The sequence below is a fragment of the Ammospiza nelsoni genome, chromosome 2 (assembly GCF_027579445.1).
Source record: "Ammospiza nelsoni isolate bAmmNel1 chromosome 2, bAmmNel1.pri, whole genome shotgun sequence".
In the NCBI taxonomy this organism is placed as follows: domain Eukaryota; kingdom Metazoa; phylum Chordata; class Aves; order Passeriformes; family Passerellidae; genus Ammospiza; species Ammospiza nelsoni.
The window spans coordinates 59,669,848-59,689,585 of NC_080634.1; the positions used below are offsets into that span (position 1 = coordinate 59,669,848).

The 19,738-nt window shown below is 37.6% G+C and overlaps 1 protein-coding gene across 2 annotated transcripts in view; it reads right to left on the minus strand.

Annotated features, from left to right (window-relative positions):
• DGKH (diacylglycerol kinase eta) overlaps positions 1-19,738 on the minus strand; it is a 159,693-nt gene that overhangs the window by 54,980 nt on the left and 84,975 nt on the right. Inside the window, exons 5-6 of one of the 2 annotated variants that reach the window (XM_059467014.1) lie at positions 5,866-5,970; positions 5,426-5,558 (exon numbers count right to left, since the gene is read on the minus strand). In XM_059467014.1, coding sequence (XP_059322997.1) covers positions 5,426-5,558; positions 5,866-5,970 — 238 coding nt within the window. Of the gene's footprint in view, positions 1-5,425; positions 5,559-5,865; positions 5,971-19,738 lie in introns of those variants that run through there. The other variant, XM_059467015.1, reaches the window with a different exon arrangement.

Below are 19,738 nucleotides of genomic sequence, written 5' to 3' on the forward strand. Positions count from 1 at the left end.
AGAGACATTTAAAGATCAGTTACTTCCTGCTGTAGACTGTGACATCTTTTACTAGACCAGGTTGCTCAGCACTCCATCCAGCCTGGTCTTGGGGTGCTGAGCTCAGGGATGGAGTGCTCATGACTTCTCTGGACAATCAGTGTCTCACCATCATCACAGTAAAGAATTTTTCCTACTATCTAATCTCAACCTACTCTCAGTTTGAAGCCATTTCCCCTTGTCCTGTCCCTACATGTCATTGTAAAAAGTCTCTCTCCATCTTTCTTGCAGGCTCCCTCCAGGTACTGGAAGGCTGCAATTACATCACTCTAAAGCCTTCTTTTTTCCAGGCTGAACAATCCCAACTCTCTCAGCCTTGTGATCATCTCCACAGTACTCCTATGGACTCACTCAAATAGTTCAATGATCCCCAACCTAAGAAAGGTATGGATTTGTTGGAGCAAGACTAACACCAACACAGACTCAAAGCATGCAAATACCCCATAACTGTCAACTAACAGGGTTGGCTCACTTTTCCTAAACAGCTCAGTATCACATTGTATGTTTGCCAACCTGAGCTGGTTCCAAACATCTAATTAAGCCAGCTCCCACTGAAGCACAGAAATAAAGGCTGTATTTTCAAGTGATGGACCATGAGCAGTTTTCACCATTTGCATGTTTCAGAGAAAGTATGCCACTGAATTCAGCTCCTTACTCATAAATGATAAGCACTTGCTGTGTCACACAGATCAAAATACAAGAGATCAGGCATGAGGGGGAATAGAAAATTAAAAATTACAAAGTAATAAAATGTTCAAACCCTACTGAGCTATGATTGAACTTGATCTTAGGAATCCAGCTTCTTTTTCAATAAGGCAAGGACAAAATCAATCACAGGCTCTGAAGAGCTGCAGCAAGCCACCCTATACATGGCAAACGACAAGTAATGCTTGCTTTGTAAGTACTACAAATAACCTACCAACCAAATTTCAGATCAGACTCTTTGGGTCATACCCCCTGCAACCTCAGTATCATGAAACAAACAAAATGTTAGTCTAAACATTACCAACAACAATAAACTTAAGACACAGATGCAACTTGCAGGCAAAGAAAAGAGAACTTTGAACCCAACCTCAATATTAGTTACCACTATGACCTAACTTTTTTTGTCTCAGATTACACTGAATCCCATTCATGAATCAGTCTGATACCTGAAATCTTTTGGAAAATATGCAGACATATGGCTAGACATCAACTGCCATTATTTTGCCAATGAAAGCTAAAATACAAGAAAAATTAAGTTACTCAGGAAGCTTAACATTGCAATATAGTTTCTGAATGCAGCTGTGCAGTTGTTGGTTGTACGACCCTGCACTTTTAGAGAACAGGACCTTCAGTCACTGCATGTAATGGATGGTTCTCAATAAGTATAGAGTTGTGCCATACTCTGCTTCATAATAATTTTTAACAGGTACTTGCCTTACTGACCGAAAGCTACTGTAATATTGCTTTTCAGCCATCAATATTAATTTCTTCCTGGCGTTTAAAAATAATAATAGTAATAGTAATAGTAATAGTAGTAATAATAATAATAAGAAGAAGAAGATGAAGAAGAAGAAGAAGAAGAAGAAGAAGAAGAAGAAGAAGAAGAAGAAGAAGAAGAAGAAGAAGTTGTTGTTGTTTTCGTTGTGCCCAGTACTACTACTACTACAATTAACACTTTTTTTCAATATTGTATATCTTCAAACCATCAGGGACTTCAGAACAGCCTCAACTGATTTTTGCAGCGATAGAAAACAGCATTTCCCTGATATAGGTTGCTGGTTATAAAGAATGCACAACTACTGATTTGATCAAAAATCTTATTTAAATGTTTTCCCCGGCATCACAGAAGGGTACATGTGATATAAAGTCACAGAACTGTTTTCTACTACTCCTTCATTCTTTAACAACAAAGATCCCCTTCCTTTCTTGCCACTTCATTCACTATTCACTCTCCAGACTGTGCAGAAAATATGGCAAAAGTATCAGAGGCAATGACTGTGCAAGTAGTGCCCATACAATTCCCTGGGCAATGGGTAAGAACAACAGGGTTTTGTGGGTAAAACCCCACAATCATAATGGAAAGAGACAAAGTGCACAAAGTGCATTTGCAGAGGTAATTTAATCCCAGTATTTTCTTACTGATTGACTTCATCATCCAAAAGTGTTCTTATAACATTGTGCAATTCATCACAGGAGAATGCAGTTTAAGAGAGAGGTTTCTCCCACTTATTAGCTATACTTGATATTCAACAATCAAGAGCCTGTCATGATAAACAAAATGCTACATGAAAAAATAAATTTCTGAGAACAATCATAAACACAGTATTCCACTGGCAATGACTTAGATAGAAACGCAGTACTGATGCAGAGTAACTGAGGTTATAGAGCTCTGGAAGAGTTTCTGCAGATAATGATATATCATCCTTTAAGCTTCTTTGCCTAAACATTCCATATTGAAGCTAAACTCTGAGGAGTATAAAAACCAAAACCCCTTCTTGATTCAGCTGATTTGGAATAATTCCTAAAGCAAGGCACAGAGACCATAATTACTGTGTCCTAGTAAAGACTAGGTGAACATTGCAGAGATCAGTCCTCTAGCTAGAGCAACACAACACAGAGACAACATTGGAAAAATAGATTATCTTTTGAGAAGACAAAAGAAAGAACCTGTTGGAAGAACAGCATTGCATCTCAAAGGAGAGTCTAATTAATTTTTTTAGAAGTCAATTGCTTGTTGAGCAGCAGCAAGAATGAAGCCTGGTTTGTTATAACTTACATCTTTAGATTGATATACATATCCGTTCTTTGACTTCTAAAAAGGTGTAAGTTCACACTAGTCTTTTACCTAGCAAAGGTATTAACCCACCATCTTTTTCTACACTGGTTTCCACAAGTCTTAGAGTGTTTTCAGGGTGGCCTGCAATTAATTTGGCCAACATTTGCTGCTGGGATGGAAGGTGAGCTGAAGAAAAAGGCACCCATCACCTCCAAAAGAAATGTGGCTTGATTTGTGGTCAGACTTTAAAACAAGCAGTTGTGCGTGAAATCAGCAATTTTAAGATAATAAAATATTACAGCAATATTAAGATAAAAAAATATTACAAATAAACTATCAAAAGCTGCAAGATATCAGCAATGGGGTTTATTTTTACCTATAGTTAAGAATCAGACCCCAAGAATCAGACCCCAAAGACTCTAAGCTACTTTCAAGACAACTTGGTGTGCCAGTAACCCAACCCACTAACAGGAGGAAGAGCTCAATTGTCTCTTGAAAGACCTCTCATGCTTTTCAATACAAGGCATTATAGAGTAGCCTGGGATCAATGATCACACAAATAATTGAATTTTGTATACATATAAATGGATTCCCAGTATAAAGCAGTGCTGAAAAGCCAGGCATGAATATTTAAACAGGTTTTTTAAATTATGTAATGGGGAAAAGCAGCACAGAACAAGTCTGGGGAATGTTAAGACTCCAAACTTTCCAGATTGTCCTCTCAAACTACAGACTGCTAATACAGGTAAGATACAGAAAAAAGTAGATGATTAAATGCATTAGAAGTGCACACAGCAGAAGCAAGTATCAAACAAAAATACATTTTTAGATGAAGAAATTAAGGATGATTTGTTTTAACATGTATACATAATTGCAGAGAAAGTATAAAGTATTACAGTAAAAGACTCAAATGTCAAATGATTTAGATTAGATATATAACTAAAGATCTTATTTTATTTAAAAAAGAAGAAAATAGATATAAAATAGAAGCTAAGAAGTTAGAGGAGGTAGACTTATTAATAGACAAAAGAATATCACAGTATCTACATATAAAACATTCCAGATCATACTTGATTATGAAACTGTGGAACAGCAAAAGAAAATCCAAGTCACTTTCACAAGCTACTTTTAAAAACTGGCATCATAAATGTGGATAAATGTAGCATTAGTTAGTCATTAGTTATACACAAAGGTGGCAAGCTCCAAATCTGGAAATTATGGGAACTTCCCTAATGTAAAGCTAATGCCAACACCCTGTATATTAAAAATATATTTAGATGCAAAATTAGACACTGAAAAAACATAAAACAGCAAGCCACATACATTAACATTGACAATTTTCAATAAATTACCCTTTTAAAGTAGCTATAATATTAACTTAGGAATGGATAAATTCTTTATGAAAGTCATTCCTTTCCTTTGCCTGAGCAAACATAACTGTATTTGTACACAGAGGCAATACAACTGCATTTTAGTTAAGCACATGATACTTCCATCTGTCAATATTGGACATTGAGAATATCATAATTGCCTTTAAACTATCCAAAGGACTTATTCACAGTGGGAAACATACACCAGAGAGGCTGGAAGTAACCATGATACTTCTAATTTCTACAAAACAGGTTTGTCCTGTTCCTTGGCAACTGCACCATTAGTTACATTAAAAGCATGGACAATTTAGGACAATGGGTTAATGTTCCCTTTGTAAGATTTCCTTAATACATATTATCCTCAAGTATTATAACAGCATCAATAACAGAAATGCACTTGCTGTTGGGTTACATACATCCAAAGAAATCAAATTATCAATGGTGTAACTGTAACTCTTTTCTGGGTAGTCAGCTATTTTAGTAATTAAATATCTCTACATCTCATATATCTCATGGGGTCACACAGATGCTTTATTTTCTCCTGTCTCCTAACACAAGCAGACTTGTTACACTTTTCCACAGAACTTGCAGGAATTAAAAAATAAACTGTTTCAGGCATATTGTAATCATTTGTTAATTAAATATAATTTCTAGCTAAATGCTTAAGTTTTATCCACACTTCCTTTTTCTTTGTGCTGGATTTCCCCTGTTGAACTATCAAATGCAGTCATCTACATCTCTACCCCCTCACAGCATGACAGAATTTTTAAAGCTGTAAATCAGTGCGTACTGCAGGATCAGGCAGCAGCAATAGAGAAAACAAGAACTGGAGGGCAAAGGGTCATAACACTTTGTTCAGTGTTAAGAACGCTTTTAGACTTGGGGCAGAAAATACCATCACAATTTTTTTTCAGAGAAATGCTGATTCTGCAAACCAGTAAGACTATTTGGTTCCACATTTTTGATGTGCAAATCAGATAAATCCTTTTCTTGTGAACCCTCCACCCTGTACACTCCAGCTGCTGCAACAAAGAGAAGCGTTCTATTCTGAACACTGAAAAAGGCACCTGGAGCAACAGGAAGGTGAGGCAGATCATTAGGAGTCCCTCTGCCCAGAAGAGGGTCACTCTCATGTAGAGTTTTCTCCCTTCAGGCTCTTTTGTTACTCATTTTCAGGATCATTACTCATGCTGAACTTGCAGCCATCTGTCTACACACATAGCATGATAACCAAGGGAAGCAATCATTATTTTACCTTCACAAGACAGGCCGTGAGAAGTGACTCCAGAGAGGCTCTCTCTGCACACGTTACAGAAGGTGGGTCGGGCATGGGAGCAGGCGTACCAGTTATGCATCCCTGAGAAATGTTCCACATTAAACTGTGCGGTCTAGTAAAGGAGAAGTTAAGACAAATTTGCAAGTACAGAACACAGCTACGGTGACTGACATTACCCACGGTTCCATATTACAGGGGATGACAGTGAAATGCTCCCCAAAAGGATTTTCCAAAGGGTATTTAGCCTGCTCTCCCTCCAAAATTCTAAATCCAAGTGTGATAATAAGCTCTCATTTTGTGAAGTTCTTAAGGTAAAGCTTCACTCTGACATTAGACACGCTTTTCACACTACTCCAGGTCCATATCCTGCTTGATCTGTTGAGTCAGAACAGGTTGCACCAAGAGGGATGTCAGCTTACCTCATAGTGTTCTCTGGACTGAACGGACTTCAGAGAGCTTATCCAGTCCTCCATTTCTTTTCTGTTCTCAGCACACAATATTAGCCTCCTAAATGGAGTGATTATCTGCAAAAGATAACACATCCTGATTAATCCAGACAGTAAATATCATGACAGGCTATGATATCTAAAGTACTCTTCCCTGTGAGATGATGCAAAAGGATGACACGCCCTACAAGGCAAGACCCTAAACACTTAAAAATATTTTCTTTAATGCGCTACCAGCAACAAAAGAGTTTGCTTTTCCTTGTACAGTTCCCAAGTTTCAAATCAGGCTTTGGTACAGGTCTCTGTAGTCTACATTGATCATTACCCATTCTCAGCTCTTTGTCTATGCACTGAGTTTCAAATGCCCAAATGACAGGCACTGAAATGCTAAAACAGCCATTCTGTAAATTACTATTTGACTAAGACTGCAATCCTATTTCATAACTGCATCATAGCAACTGCAAGGTCCATTCCAATTGCTAGAGACAAAAACATATCAAAATCAAATGCCTGGAAGTCTTAAACAACCACAAAAGCTGTCATCATATTTCACTATCTTGTATATTGACAATATATTTACACAAATTTATACACACAAAAATTTAAAACAGCACTTTTTATATCCAACTATAGCAACTCAGTATAAGAACACATACAAATCTTTATAAAAAGGCACAAAGAACAAAAGCAAACAGTTGAAATCATATCCTACTAGGACAAATGAATGAATTTCTGGAACAAGTTGATGCTGGGAATTTTTCAGAGTTGGATTCTGGAAATCTGAAAATACTGTACCAAGGAGGTTCAGAGTACAAGCTGCTCTCCCCTCTCCCTAAACAGTAGAAAAAATAATCAAAATAACAGGAAGGCAGCAGAAACTATCAGCTAACTCCCACTGAAATTATTTTGAGCACTGCATTAAAATAGACAAAGCAGTTACTTACATGGCAAAGAATTTAAAACAAGTACAAGAAAATAAGGAAAGTTATTTGTTTTGTTGTAGAAAGTCTGAAAAATAAAATTAAATTCTTTATCAGTATTATGCATTAATCTGTTTCATACTATGTACCACCAACACTTGCAAATTAAATAAAACAGAGAAGGAACCAAAAAAAATGGGAATTCTGAGTATTCTTTCAAACGCTACAAGCTAGACATTACAACATTTGCACAATATCAGTAAGCATTTATCTGCAGCTGCAGTTACTTACCCAGTCCCTGCCGTAAATTGTCTCTAGCCTTGATTTGTCCTATCCACTCCTTCATTAAACTGAGCTGCACTTTAACATCGCTCAGAGGCGACGTAACTGAAGTGCAGCAGGCTGCAAGTCACATGGAGGGGAGGCTTGCCTTTTTTTATTTTTTTTTCATGTACTCACTTCACATGGAAGGGAATAGTTTCTTTGTTTTCTGTTTCCTTCAATCTTGCTTAAGCTATTTAATAAGGTTTATTAGTAGGTCTCCATGGCTTTTCCTAAAGAACAGTTTATGCAAAGAGCAATGCTTCTCTCATTAGTTTGGAGCCAAACAGACGCTTTATTACTTCAAAATGTTTTTCTAGGCCAGGTCATCCAATGAAGCCAAGAAAAGTCATTAAATCATAATATAACCCTGGTTCCAACAACAATCAGCATTTTGCTGAAATTTCCAGGTTTCAGTGGACACAGAAATCTTATTTGGGCAAATACAAGCCACAGATTATTTCCTATTATATGGCATGAGATTATAACACAGATTAAATAATGACAAATCCACCCAAGACTCGGCACATTCTGTCCACCCTGCTGCCACAGTTGTTACTGATTCTGGCCAGTAACTAGACATTGTGAAATGCCATCAAGCAACAACAGCTGCATTTATTGCTGAAAACGCCTGACTAATCTTGATCTTTTCAAATAATACTTAGATATATATTACTCCTATCTTCAATAGTACAGGTCACAATCCACTGTGCATCCCTCCACCCTTCCCCCACTCTGAAATTAAGGCCCTGGTTCAGTTGTTCACACTTAGTTACCCAGTGCCAATGAAGACACCCTTTGGTACCAAAGGTTTTGGCAGGGGAGGGGTAAGTATGATAGAGGACCAGAAGAGTAGCTATAAATAAGTGAGGTGGGACACCAAACTTCCTCTCAAAATGCCCTGCACACCCATTTATTGGCAATCGAACCACATCACCAAACACTGCTAACCAATGCATGTAAACACATCAGAAATTAATATATTCCAGCTTCTTACTAAAATCAGAGTGCAAAAAACTTAATGAAGTTCACAGCATTGCAGCAGTCTAACAGCTCAATAGGATACTGTCAATCACATGAATATAGCATCAATTATTATTGCTACAAAAATAAAATGGGAAGTGTAAATATTTGTGGGAACATGTACACATTTTTAAATACAGTTAAACTACATAGGTAGATAGTAACATGAAAAAAGATGAAATGCACTATATGCAAGAAGTAACAACAATGCTTGAAAATTTTTTAATAATATAAAATAAAATAAAATAAAATAAAATAAAATAAAATAAAATAAAATAAAATAAAATAAAATAAAATAAAATAAAATAAAATAAAATAAAATAAAATAAAATAAAATAAAATAAAATAAAATAGTAACTAAGAAGTCTGTTTAGCCTCTCATCTATTTCAGTCGACAAAGTCATGGAGAAAATGTACTCTCATTACTTTTTAGATATTTCATGTAACATAGGAACTCAGGGAGCCAAGGAAACTGTTAGCAAACAACAAGTGTTTTTCCCTAAATGCAAAGCATTTTTTAGACTTGGAAAGTATTTCTAAAGGATGCTGACAAGACAAAAAGTAAAAATGCCCAAAAAGACATTTGAAAAATTCATCACAAATAAATGCATCATATACTATAAAGGACAATATCTGAAATCTTCAACTTATCAGGTCTTCAAAAGTCCAGCCATGAGTCAATGTTGGGAAGTGACTCAAGGGTAAGAATCACTGTATGGTCACCAGTTACGCACCTCTGTTCTGCTGTTTCTACTTCATTCTTTAGTATCTGCTACTGTTGTTATTATTATACTTTAATTCCACTTGGTTCCATGAGCTTTACACTAACTCAGTATAGCTTTTCTTGTTTATCCTAAATTGAGATTGACTTCCTAAATCTTCTTATTTGCATTTATACAGATGGCATGCTTTCTTCTGAATGCTTACACAATGCTATGATTAACTAAGTGGGATGTTTGAAGTTCATTCACTAAAAACAACAATCTGTATAAAGACATAATCAAAATTAAATGAATGCAACTGAGCTCAAAACAATTTTCCTGCCATGTAAATTTGAATTTAACTAGTAATTTTATCTCATTGCATGTATTCATATTGAGAGTCCTGTATATGCTCTTCTACTGACCTAAGTCAGCACCTTTTCTTCAATTACATATCATGTTTTTGATCTTTACTGCACCAAATATTACTATTTGTGTATTGCTCTGAATATGCTGAACTCTCAACAGAAAGAAAGAGAGAAAGAGAGAGGAAGGAAAAGGAAAAGGAAAAGGAAAAGGAAAAGGAAAAGGAAAAGGAAAAGGAAAAGGAAAAGGAAAAGGAAAAGGAAAAGGAAAAGGAAAAGGAAAAAAGAGCTCTATAACACAATGCAAAGGAAGTGTTACAGGAACCACTGGGAGACCACTGAGGTAACATAAGAATAAGGTGCCAACAGTTCACCTGCTGACAAAGCAGGAGACAAATCTCAAAAGATGAAGACGGTCAAAAGGTCTTAAAAATAAATAAGATTACCTTCCTTTGAAACTTTTCCCCATTGTCAAGTAGCCAAGAAGTCACTGCTGATTTTGGAAAAGACAATTACCAAGAGCAGATACTGCAGTATATTGGAAAGTAATAAAATAGAGGTAGTTGGAATAAAAAAACACTTTTAATGCAGCAGGCATTGGGAAAAGTGAGCATGTACAGTCTTAAAAGTTGAAGACAATCAACACAAACCCTAAAAAATCCCAGGAAATAACCAATGCCTGAATGGGAAGTAAAACTACCCATTACTGCAATAATGTTCTTGTTCTGTTCAGAAAAGTAGGGGGATTTTTTTGAATGGGAAATGAGGGAGAGAACAAGAGATCACTGTTCACTCTGCTACTGCAGAAGTCTTGCCTTAAGTTGGGATTTTCACACCAACACTACCATAATTTGGCTTCTAAAAATATACATGTACTCATATATATGTACATACACATCTTGAAATTACTTGGATGACATTTCTACAATCAAGTTTGGGACCACTCCTACAACTTTTCTTTCAGACAACACTTATTAGGAACAAGCTTAACATCTTGAAAGGAAATAAAATTGTCATCAAATTCAGAGTAAATTTGAAAGTCCTTTCTTCTTTCAGTAGGCCTAACCTAACCAGTAACATTGTACATGCCTTCAGCCCAGTGGGTTTAGACTTACAATCTATAAAATAAAATCACAGAGAGTTTAATTAAAGCCTATTGCCTAATTTTTATTCTATTTTTTTTTTTTTTTTTTTTACTATCAGCAATATATAAGAAAATAGAGTTCCCAAAGCTTGTTGGCTCCAGTTCTGGCTTCTTTTACAAATTCAAAATGAAGACACAGTGTTTGCTAATCAAGAGAACAGTGCTCTATACCTAAGTAGCTACAAAGCAGCTCCTGTAAAGCATTCTGCTTCCTGCAACATGATATTTGCATTAAGGCACCTTCTGCCACTCTGAACTATTATCAGACATTACACTAATAGCACTTTGTATGGCTGATCTTGAATTAAATTACTAATGTAGAAATGTCACATTGAATCTGAAAGGGGTGGGGAAATGGTTTTCCTGTTCTCTGGACAGATACTTTTAAAATCTCTTTTGGAAATAATGAAGAGAGGATGATACAGAGAAAGCACCCCAACTCTCTTCTTAGGGACTATATTCAGTGCTTGGGGCAGGAGTGTAACATTAAATGCTTCCTAACTTCTCTGTGCTTATAGATGTTGGTGAGTCAGTACAGGCAAATACTAGGGCAACATGCTCTGCCTCTCTTGCTTTTTCATTCCCCTTTTCTCCATTCCCCCGTTCTTGTGCAGGTGGGTCTGTATGAGCGTGGCAGGTGAAGGCACTTCTACCAATGGTAGAAGTTGACTGCTGGGATCATTGATGCTCCCACACCTTCCAGAACTTGTCTGCAAAAATCACAGTGATAACAGTTGCACGTCTTTCTAGACTATTCATAACGTCTTGGTTTCTGGATACTAAATAAATTAGAACAGTACTGTCCCTGTTAAAGGTGTAGTTAGTTGGTGCTTTATGGTGAATTGTCACTGTTATTTTTCAGGATGAGTCAGGCCAGGCAAAAGTATAAATTACAAAGACAGGGGAGGAGTTAAAAGCAAGGTGGGTAATAAATGGTTATTACATTTGCCTGACTGCAATACAGAATTTATAATCAGAACAATTAGCTCTGTCTTCTCCACTAAAATGTTGCTTCCCTCTTTTTCCTGGCCTTCTCCTATTTCACTGTTCCCAAGCTCACAAATATTGATGTAATGTGTGGTTTTGGCTCCCACAGTAAAAACTCTTAGGAGGAAAAAGAAAAGGCCTAGTCCCACACAGCATCTCTTACAGCAACACAACACCAGAACAAGCAAGCTTAGCTAAAAGACAGGACAAAAATGGTTACATCATTGAAAAAGGTAAAGGGACTTCATTTTGCAATAGAATCCAGCCTGAGTAATTTAGGTGGCTTATCTTACACCACTCTGAGCAAAAATGAAGGAGTATCACCCAGAATACAATCAGGCACATGGACAAGAAAGCAGTTGGGAATAGTCAGCATGGATTCATTCATCAAGGGGAAGTCATGTTTTTGTAACCTGTGATGAAACAACTGGCCTGGTAGATAAGGAGACAAAGGTGGATACTGTTCACCTTGCCTTCAATAAAGCTTTCAGCACTATCCCCAAAGACCCTCCTAGAGAAGCTGATGAAGGATAGGGTGGATGAGCAGACTGAGGTGTGTTGAAAACTGGCTGCACGGCCAGGCCCAAAGGGTGGTGATCAGCAGCACAGAGCATGGCTGGAGGGAGGCCAGTAATGAGCAGGGTACCTCATGGGACAATACTGGGTCCAGGCCTGTTTAACATCTTCATTAAGGATCTGGATGATGTGGTAGACTGTATCCTCTGCAGGTTTACTGATGACAGAAAACTGGGAAGGAGTAGCTGATACACCCAAGGGTCACACTGCCGTCCACAGGGGCTTCAACAGGCTAGAGAAGTGAGCTGGCACTAACCCCTTAGGTTGAATGAGATGTCCCAAGTCCTGCACCTGGGAAGGAACAACCCCAGGCATCAATGTACCCTGGGGGCCCCCCAGCTGGAAAGCAACTAGGCAGAAAAGGACCTGGGGTACTCTTGCACAACAAATGGAGCATAAAGCAGCTACATGCCCTTGCTACATGCCCAGGGGTATGCTAAGATGCTGGTCCAGGGAGTGAACCTGCCCCTCTCCTCAGCCCTGGTGAGGCCTCACCTGGAGTGCTGTGTCCAGTTCTGGGCTGCACAGTACAAGAGAGACATGGACATACTGCAGACATTCCAGTGAAGGGGCTGGAGCATGGGATGTGTGAGGAGAGCCTGAGGGACCTACAACTGTTCAGCCTGGAGAAGGTTCAGGGGCATCTTATATATGTAAATCCCGAAAAGGAAGATGCAAAGAGGACAGAGCCGGGCTCTTTCCAGTGGTGCCCAGTGAAAAGATAGGGATTATAGGCACAAACTGAGTCATGAGAGGCTCTCTGTGAATATCAGGAAACAATGTTTTACAGTGGGGGTGACTGAGCTCTGGCACTGGTTGCTCAAGGTAGTTGTGAAGTCTCCACCCTTGGAGATACTAAAAAGCCACCTAGACATAGCCCGGACTAGGTAGCCGTGCTTCAGCAAAGGGGGTGGACCAGATGGCCTTCAGAGGCCACTTCCAACCCACAAATCACTCCATGACTCTGTGAAAACAAAATCCAGGTAAATCAAGTCATCCAGTTATGTGTCCAGCCATGAACTGCAAAAGTATCCAGCAAAGATCACTTTGTCAGAAATCCAGTTCCCCAAATCAACCTCATGTATTCAACTTCAACCAACCACTAACAGAAAAACCTTTTCCTGCAGAAGTATAACTTTATAAAGAGACAGTTACAAGAAGCAGGGTAGGAAAGTTCCATGGATTTGGACCAAAGAATTTGAAATTTATTTTAAATCAGCATTTAAATACAGCAAAACCAATAAACCATTCTTGTAAATGTAAACTGGAAACTGCTATATATAGTTAGTTCAAGGCCTGCATGTTTCTTTAAAGTCCTTACATAAAGATTTGTTCAGCAGATTAGTTGCACACTGCTGTGCCCTTAGCTTTGGTTTCACCAGCTCACTAAACATCTATCAGATGGGATGGCTTCTCAGCTTTAGGGAAAACATGTACTTATATATTTAATAGCACTAGGTGCAAATTTATATAAAATAAACCAGCAAAGGACTACTTTTTTCCTGTCTGTAACAACAGATTCCTGTTTAAACATCATTCAGCTGCCTAAAGCCAGGGATCCTTGTTCACAAGAAACAGGAAATTTTTTCAAAGTTTACACCAGTGACTTTATTTATAAAATTATCTGGTAAACAGGAACTGCAGTGAGGGATACTTTCTGAGGTTTATCCAGGTATTTTAACCACTTTTAAAGCATGAATAGAAAGAAACATCAGAGAATAGGTTATGTGTAAAAGTGCAGGAAGAATGAAATCTGGCTCATTCTTCACACATCCCAAATGCTTCACCAGTAAAAAAGGGAAATAAGGAAATTTTCTGCAAGCTATTTTTGAAAAATTTCTGTCAAGCATGAAATGTTTGGAAAACAGACTCCAGACAAATGCAACTTAAATCAAAATGTACAATACAGACCAGAATGGTCACATTTTTAAGTATCTCCTTTTTTCTCTCTGAAAAGTGCTCAGCTTCCTTGTAACAGATCAATTGCAAGCAACTTATCTATGGATTTTTAGCATCACAGCTGAAATGCTTTATTGCTTTTTCATAATGAAACTTAAAGCTTCAACATCACCAGACACTCTAGGGAAAGGGACAGTGCATCAAGTAGGAGATAAGGAGCTTAGAGCTTGAAAGAGCTCTCAGCTTCATTACATTTTTTGGTCACTGTCAGAGGATGGGAGAGGAGGCGGAGGGGAAATGAGCAAGTGCTAAATGGAAGAAAAAACCCTAAATGCATCACAAGTGCACACTAATGGCTTTTGTCTAATTTTTCTTTTCCTAAGCATATTAATTTGCTATTTCAGTTTTTGTCTTACTTCTAAACTGCCTGAATATAGAAAAGAAAAATCCCAACCCTGAGTAGAAAATTGAACAAAATGGAATCCAAAGCACTTTCCCTCTCTTTCTGTGGTTTGGGTGTTGCTCAGGCTGGGAGCATCAAAAAGCCTTCATCACTTAAAAGCTAATCACCATCTGTATGAAACAGCAGATAGCTCACAACCAGGGAAAAGCTAAATCCATTCCAAGAGTCAGCTACTGGCACAAAGCTGAGTCATGCTGGTGAAGCCAGCAGAGGAACTTGAGCCATTTCCAGCCATGTTCCACCTCCTGGAGACAAGAAGAGGCCCCAGCACCTTTGCAGATGTCACTGCAGGACCTGTCAGCCCTGCTCTACACTGCCAACAGGGCATGGGGAACATCTGGATATGCCATTACCCCCTCTATACACAGTGCCATGCACTGACCCTTCTGATAATCCCAGGGCAAAATTTAAAATGCAGTGCATCTGAGACTAGGATTCAGCTCACCAGAGGACAGTACTTAAAGCAGAGTTCTGCAAATGTGTCTGAACTCCCAGCATCATCAGTATATACTGCTAACATCAACACACAACTGGAACGCACAGGAAATTTCAAAACACACCCAAATCCAGGAGATTATTGCTGATCTAAAGGATAAAAACCAGAAACATGTTTCCAAACACAAATCCATTCCTTGCATGTCCCTGTGGTTTATTAAAGGGAGAAGTCAAGCAAGAGTGTCTCCCTTCAAGGGAACATCAACACAGACTATATATAGACATTTACTCAAAATAGATTTTTACAAAGAAAAAAATAATATGGATAGCTGTGCTTCAGCATATTCTTACAGAGCATTCTTACAGAGCAAACCAGAAAGATTGATCAATCCAGGATACAAACAAGGCAATGTTTGCTTAGCAATAGCTGAAATCAAGGGAGTCCCCATCACGTTTGGAACTTCAAGGATAGTTGCTGACCCCTGGATCTTAGGAGCCGGCCAACACAGCAGTAGCAAGATGATTTCACCAAATTAAAGAAGTAAGAAAGCAATGAAAGAAAAGCAGCAGAAAGGCCAGAGAAAAGAAAGACCTGTGTAACCTTCAGGTGAGCAGCCCTTTGGAAAAAACCAAACTAGACTGAGATGGAAGAGCATCTGAAATAGGCTTGAGGCTATCAGTAAAGAAAGCATCTCCTGATGTTACTGAGATACAGCTGCAGTAAATTGGATTTTGTAAACATGCAGAACAGTGGCAGAGGAATACCTCCACTAGAATCCATGAGCTTTCTGCACTTAAATAAAGCTTAAGAACCTGAACTCTGGGCAAATCAAGAGAGAGCATAAAATTGAAGTGATGTCAGCTTATTTAAATTTTAAAAAAAGAAAAAAAAAAGTTTTAGGATAATTTTTCCCTGCTTTAGGAATATCTCTGTCTCTTAATATTTGAAAAGTCAGAAGGAGTGCCCAAACCCAAAGATGAAAGGTTTTTAACTTCTTGGAAAAAGGCTTCTTTCTTTCTGATGTGGCTGGGGGAGGTTAAGCAATTCTCACATTCCCTGAAGTTTTTGTAGTCCCTGAAGGAAAATCTCAACAACAACTCTGAAAAGATATCAGTGGCAAGAAAGAAGCAAAATATGTCCAAGTCCAGAGAAATTAACACTATCTCTGAAACATACTGCAAAACTTTGGCAACACGTTCTGTCTCCCAAGCCCAGAGTGAATATTACAAATTACTTCTCTAAAAATCAATTAGAAGTAGCTAATCTCCATGATGAAAACAGAGCTGACTGATGTCAGAAGCAACAGGATATAAATAAATAAAGTGCTAAAAGCAATCTGCCTTTAGGGACTGGTTGCAATATTCAACTTGAAATCTTGACAAATCCCAAGAACTGGGATCCCAGGACAACTGGGTCACCTCCCATTGAAAACAGCAGCTGCACAAAGATGAAAATAATTACTTTATCCTTTAAGCTGGTTCCACATAAGTCATATGCCAATAAACTTTACATCCCCAACCAAGACAGAGGATATGCTACATTCAAAAATATGGATAGAAAAATAAGGTAATCAGAGGTCTGTAAGAAAACAATAGAAACTAGAAGAAGACAATATAAATTTTAACCACACTAGAAGTGCAGTTGCTCCAAAAGAATATTTGGTTTCACTAACCTATAGAAAAACCCTAATCTTCTAAAAATAATATATCCAAGGATAATCAGCATATATAAATATTTAGTTTTTTCAAAATCTATCCAAATTTACAAAATAACAAGAAAACCATAGACGGCTGCAAAAAGATTTTTTGTTGTTGTTTAAAACATATTAAGCTGTATTCCTTACTTTTCAGTCTAAGTGAACTCATATATCTGACCAAAAAAAGTGGAAATTGGAGAAAAAAAAATAATTTTTTTGTAAAAAGTTACATTCAGGGACTAAGTTTAATGAAATGCCATTCATGTTTTGTTTGGGTCTTTTTAAATATAATAAGAAAAAAATAATTTTAAAAATTAACTCATAAAGGAATTAATTAATTAAAGCAATTGAATTGAAAAACATTAACTACTGTTCAGAAAAGTTAAATCAGGCTGATCCATAATCATGTTTAATCAATCATTGAACTGAAAAGACCAATTATAAGACTAAAAAGACCATCATGCAATGAGATGAAAAGCTAGGGGATAAAAAAAGTAAGAAGGAATAAAAAGAATTTTTAATATGAAAAAAGATTAATAGATAATAAGCAGCTTGTTATTCTCAAACAAAATTTTGTGGCATGATTCTTAAACTGGAAGAGAAGTGTAAAGTAGCAATACAGGAATATTTGCAGACAGCACAAAATTTTGATTACTTAGTTCCCCCTCTTGATCTCCAAGGCACTTCAAAGTGAGCCAAGCAATGTATTAAGTAGAGAGTACAGTGACTTGAAAATTTTCAGCATTAGTAAAAACAAAGAAATACACACCACAGAAGCACAGATTAAATATTTATGAGTTACAGACAGCTCCAAATTAACAGATGAAGGATGTTAGTACCAAAATAGGAGACACAAAAATTCACACTATGCCACTGCAGAAAACAGACAAAACTTGGGATCCATAAGGAATGCAAATTAATTTATAAAATAATCCCAGATGTCTGTGACTTGGGCTTCCTTGAATGTCAAGCATGTAACATCACTTACAAGATGATGCTGCAGAGTAACAATCAGGAGAACAGCAAGAATAAGTAAGAGTATAGAAGAATGTTGACAAATATTATTTATCTTGGAAAATAGTTAAATCAAATGGAGGTAATATAAAAATTTACAATATAAAACTGAAATAGTTTATAAGTTTCTACTGTCTTTGCATCATAACACCAGGTGAGAAAATTTATTAAAGCCCAGCACTTTAAAAGTTCTCCAAAGAAGAATTTTTTTTCACAGAATAAACAATCAGGACTCTATGGTCTATATGGTCTAAAGCATTGCTAAAACCAATACATCAGCAAAAATATACTATGTTATACATTTCTGCAAGCATATCCAGAATCCTAGTAATCAGCGTTATTAGCTGGAACATAAAGTCTCCTTTCCAGCCAGTCTTTAATTACTAAAAATCACAGTAGGCTTTCCAGGATAGCAGATCTGCCTACTGCAGCTTCCTCCTGCTGAAGATGACAACTTTCAGAAGATGCATATTCAACAAAAAGCACTTGATTCAGCACCTGATTCAGAAAGCTGAAAGCAAGCACCTATATTTTAGGTGCCCTGGATGACAAAGCTGCTATTGTAGCTAAGGGAGAGTCGGGTAATAAATCATTGGAGTCTAAACTGAATTGAGCAATTACAGAAATTGCTTTAAAGACCTATTTATTTTATTTTAGACACCTAAATTTAGGGGCCTATAAACCCATCATCAAGTCCCACCCAGAAGTTAGGACAAGCTGAATCCCCATCCTGAGTATCACATTGTTTGTTAACTCTCATATTCCTGGAGGGAACCTTGCAGAATGACAGTGAAATTATTTCCTCTGTCACTCTTAGATGCAATTAGATTAAGCCAGCTATACAAAGTAATGCCTCAAAACCAGTATTTTACGATATTATTATTTTCCATCACATTTGCATCAAAAAATCCATAACTGAATTAAGAGTTTCAAATAAAAGTTTGGATGGATTAAAATACAGGTGCTGCCACATGAAGCCTGTGCATTTAACATGAGACTCTAACACAGATTTAGAGTACCCAGAGTATTTTATACAACCATGTGGCTCAACTACTGAGGGGCAGCATGCTTAACATCTACAGATTTTATCCCTCAGCAATGTACATCAGTTCTTCAGCATCAAAAGCAAGGCAGAGGTAGAAACTTAAGCCCAAATTTCAGCTAAGATAATTTGCTTTTAAATCGCAATCCATAGTCACCTTTGTTGCCTTGAGGAACTTCATTGTCTGAATATGCCTGTTCAAGAATCCGTTCAGCATTTTAAAATCTCATCCCTTATACCTGTTAGAACAAAAGCACACCACCACTGCTCCACAAGCTCACACTTACACACCAGAGAACATTCCTCAGCCCCATTTGGTCTCCAATCTCATTTTGAGAACAATAAAGAGGGTTTTTCTAAATGCACTCAAGGTGCCAACAAGCCAAATTCCATCCCTGCAAACCAAAATACAGAAGGAATTACAGCTCTCAGCAGAATTGGTCACTGCCCCATCTGCTTCTGTGCAATAAGGGTGGGAGACTGATTCATCCCAGAAGCCTCCCCAGAGGGGTAACATGCTGAGCAACTACACTCCTCTGGCTGTGCTGAGACAACACAAACCACCCCCTGAGGGAGAAGCAGAGTTCTGGGGAAAAACATGTTCTGCAGAGTGCCCAACATCACTGTGAGGACTCAGCACTCACCCATGCCACTGAACTGGCCATGGGCTGAGCAAAGTCCTCCCTGGGTTCCTGATGAGGCTGATGGAGAGGGTGATCCAAATTTCTCACTGGATGCTGGAACCTCTTCACCCTCTTCCCATAGACCTGGGACACTGGTACCTAACAAGGCAGTAAGAAGAATCCAGCCTTGAGTGTCTTATGTGACTGTTCTGAAGTCAAGGGACACCATTCCTTCTAGGTTACCTATTAACCTCTAGGTAAGGATGCTCAGAACTACAAAACACCTATAAACTCTTAAAAAGCAAGGTTGTACACTAGAAATTTATTGCTGGAAGTGAGTTGATCATTCACTGAAAGGTAATATCGTAAGCAGTAAGAAAAATAATGAAACAAATGAGCTGATTAAAGGTTATCAGCTCTGTATTTTAATTAGCAGATATTATGTACCTCAAATTTCCCTTTAACCTCAACTTGTTTGCAGAGAGATAGCAAAAGTAATTCTGGTGAACAAACACTGGTATTTAGTTACATAAAATATTCTGCAAGCTTGTGCATTACAAATAAACTCAGCCTTAAATCTGTGTGTTATGACTAATTTTAGGACTTGAGTTTTATCCAAAATAAGAGCATGGAAAA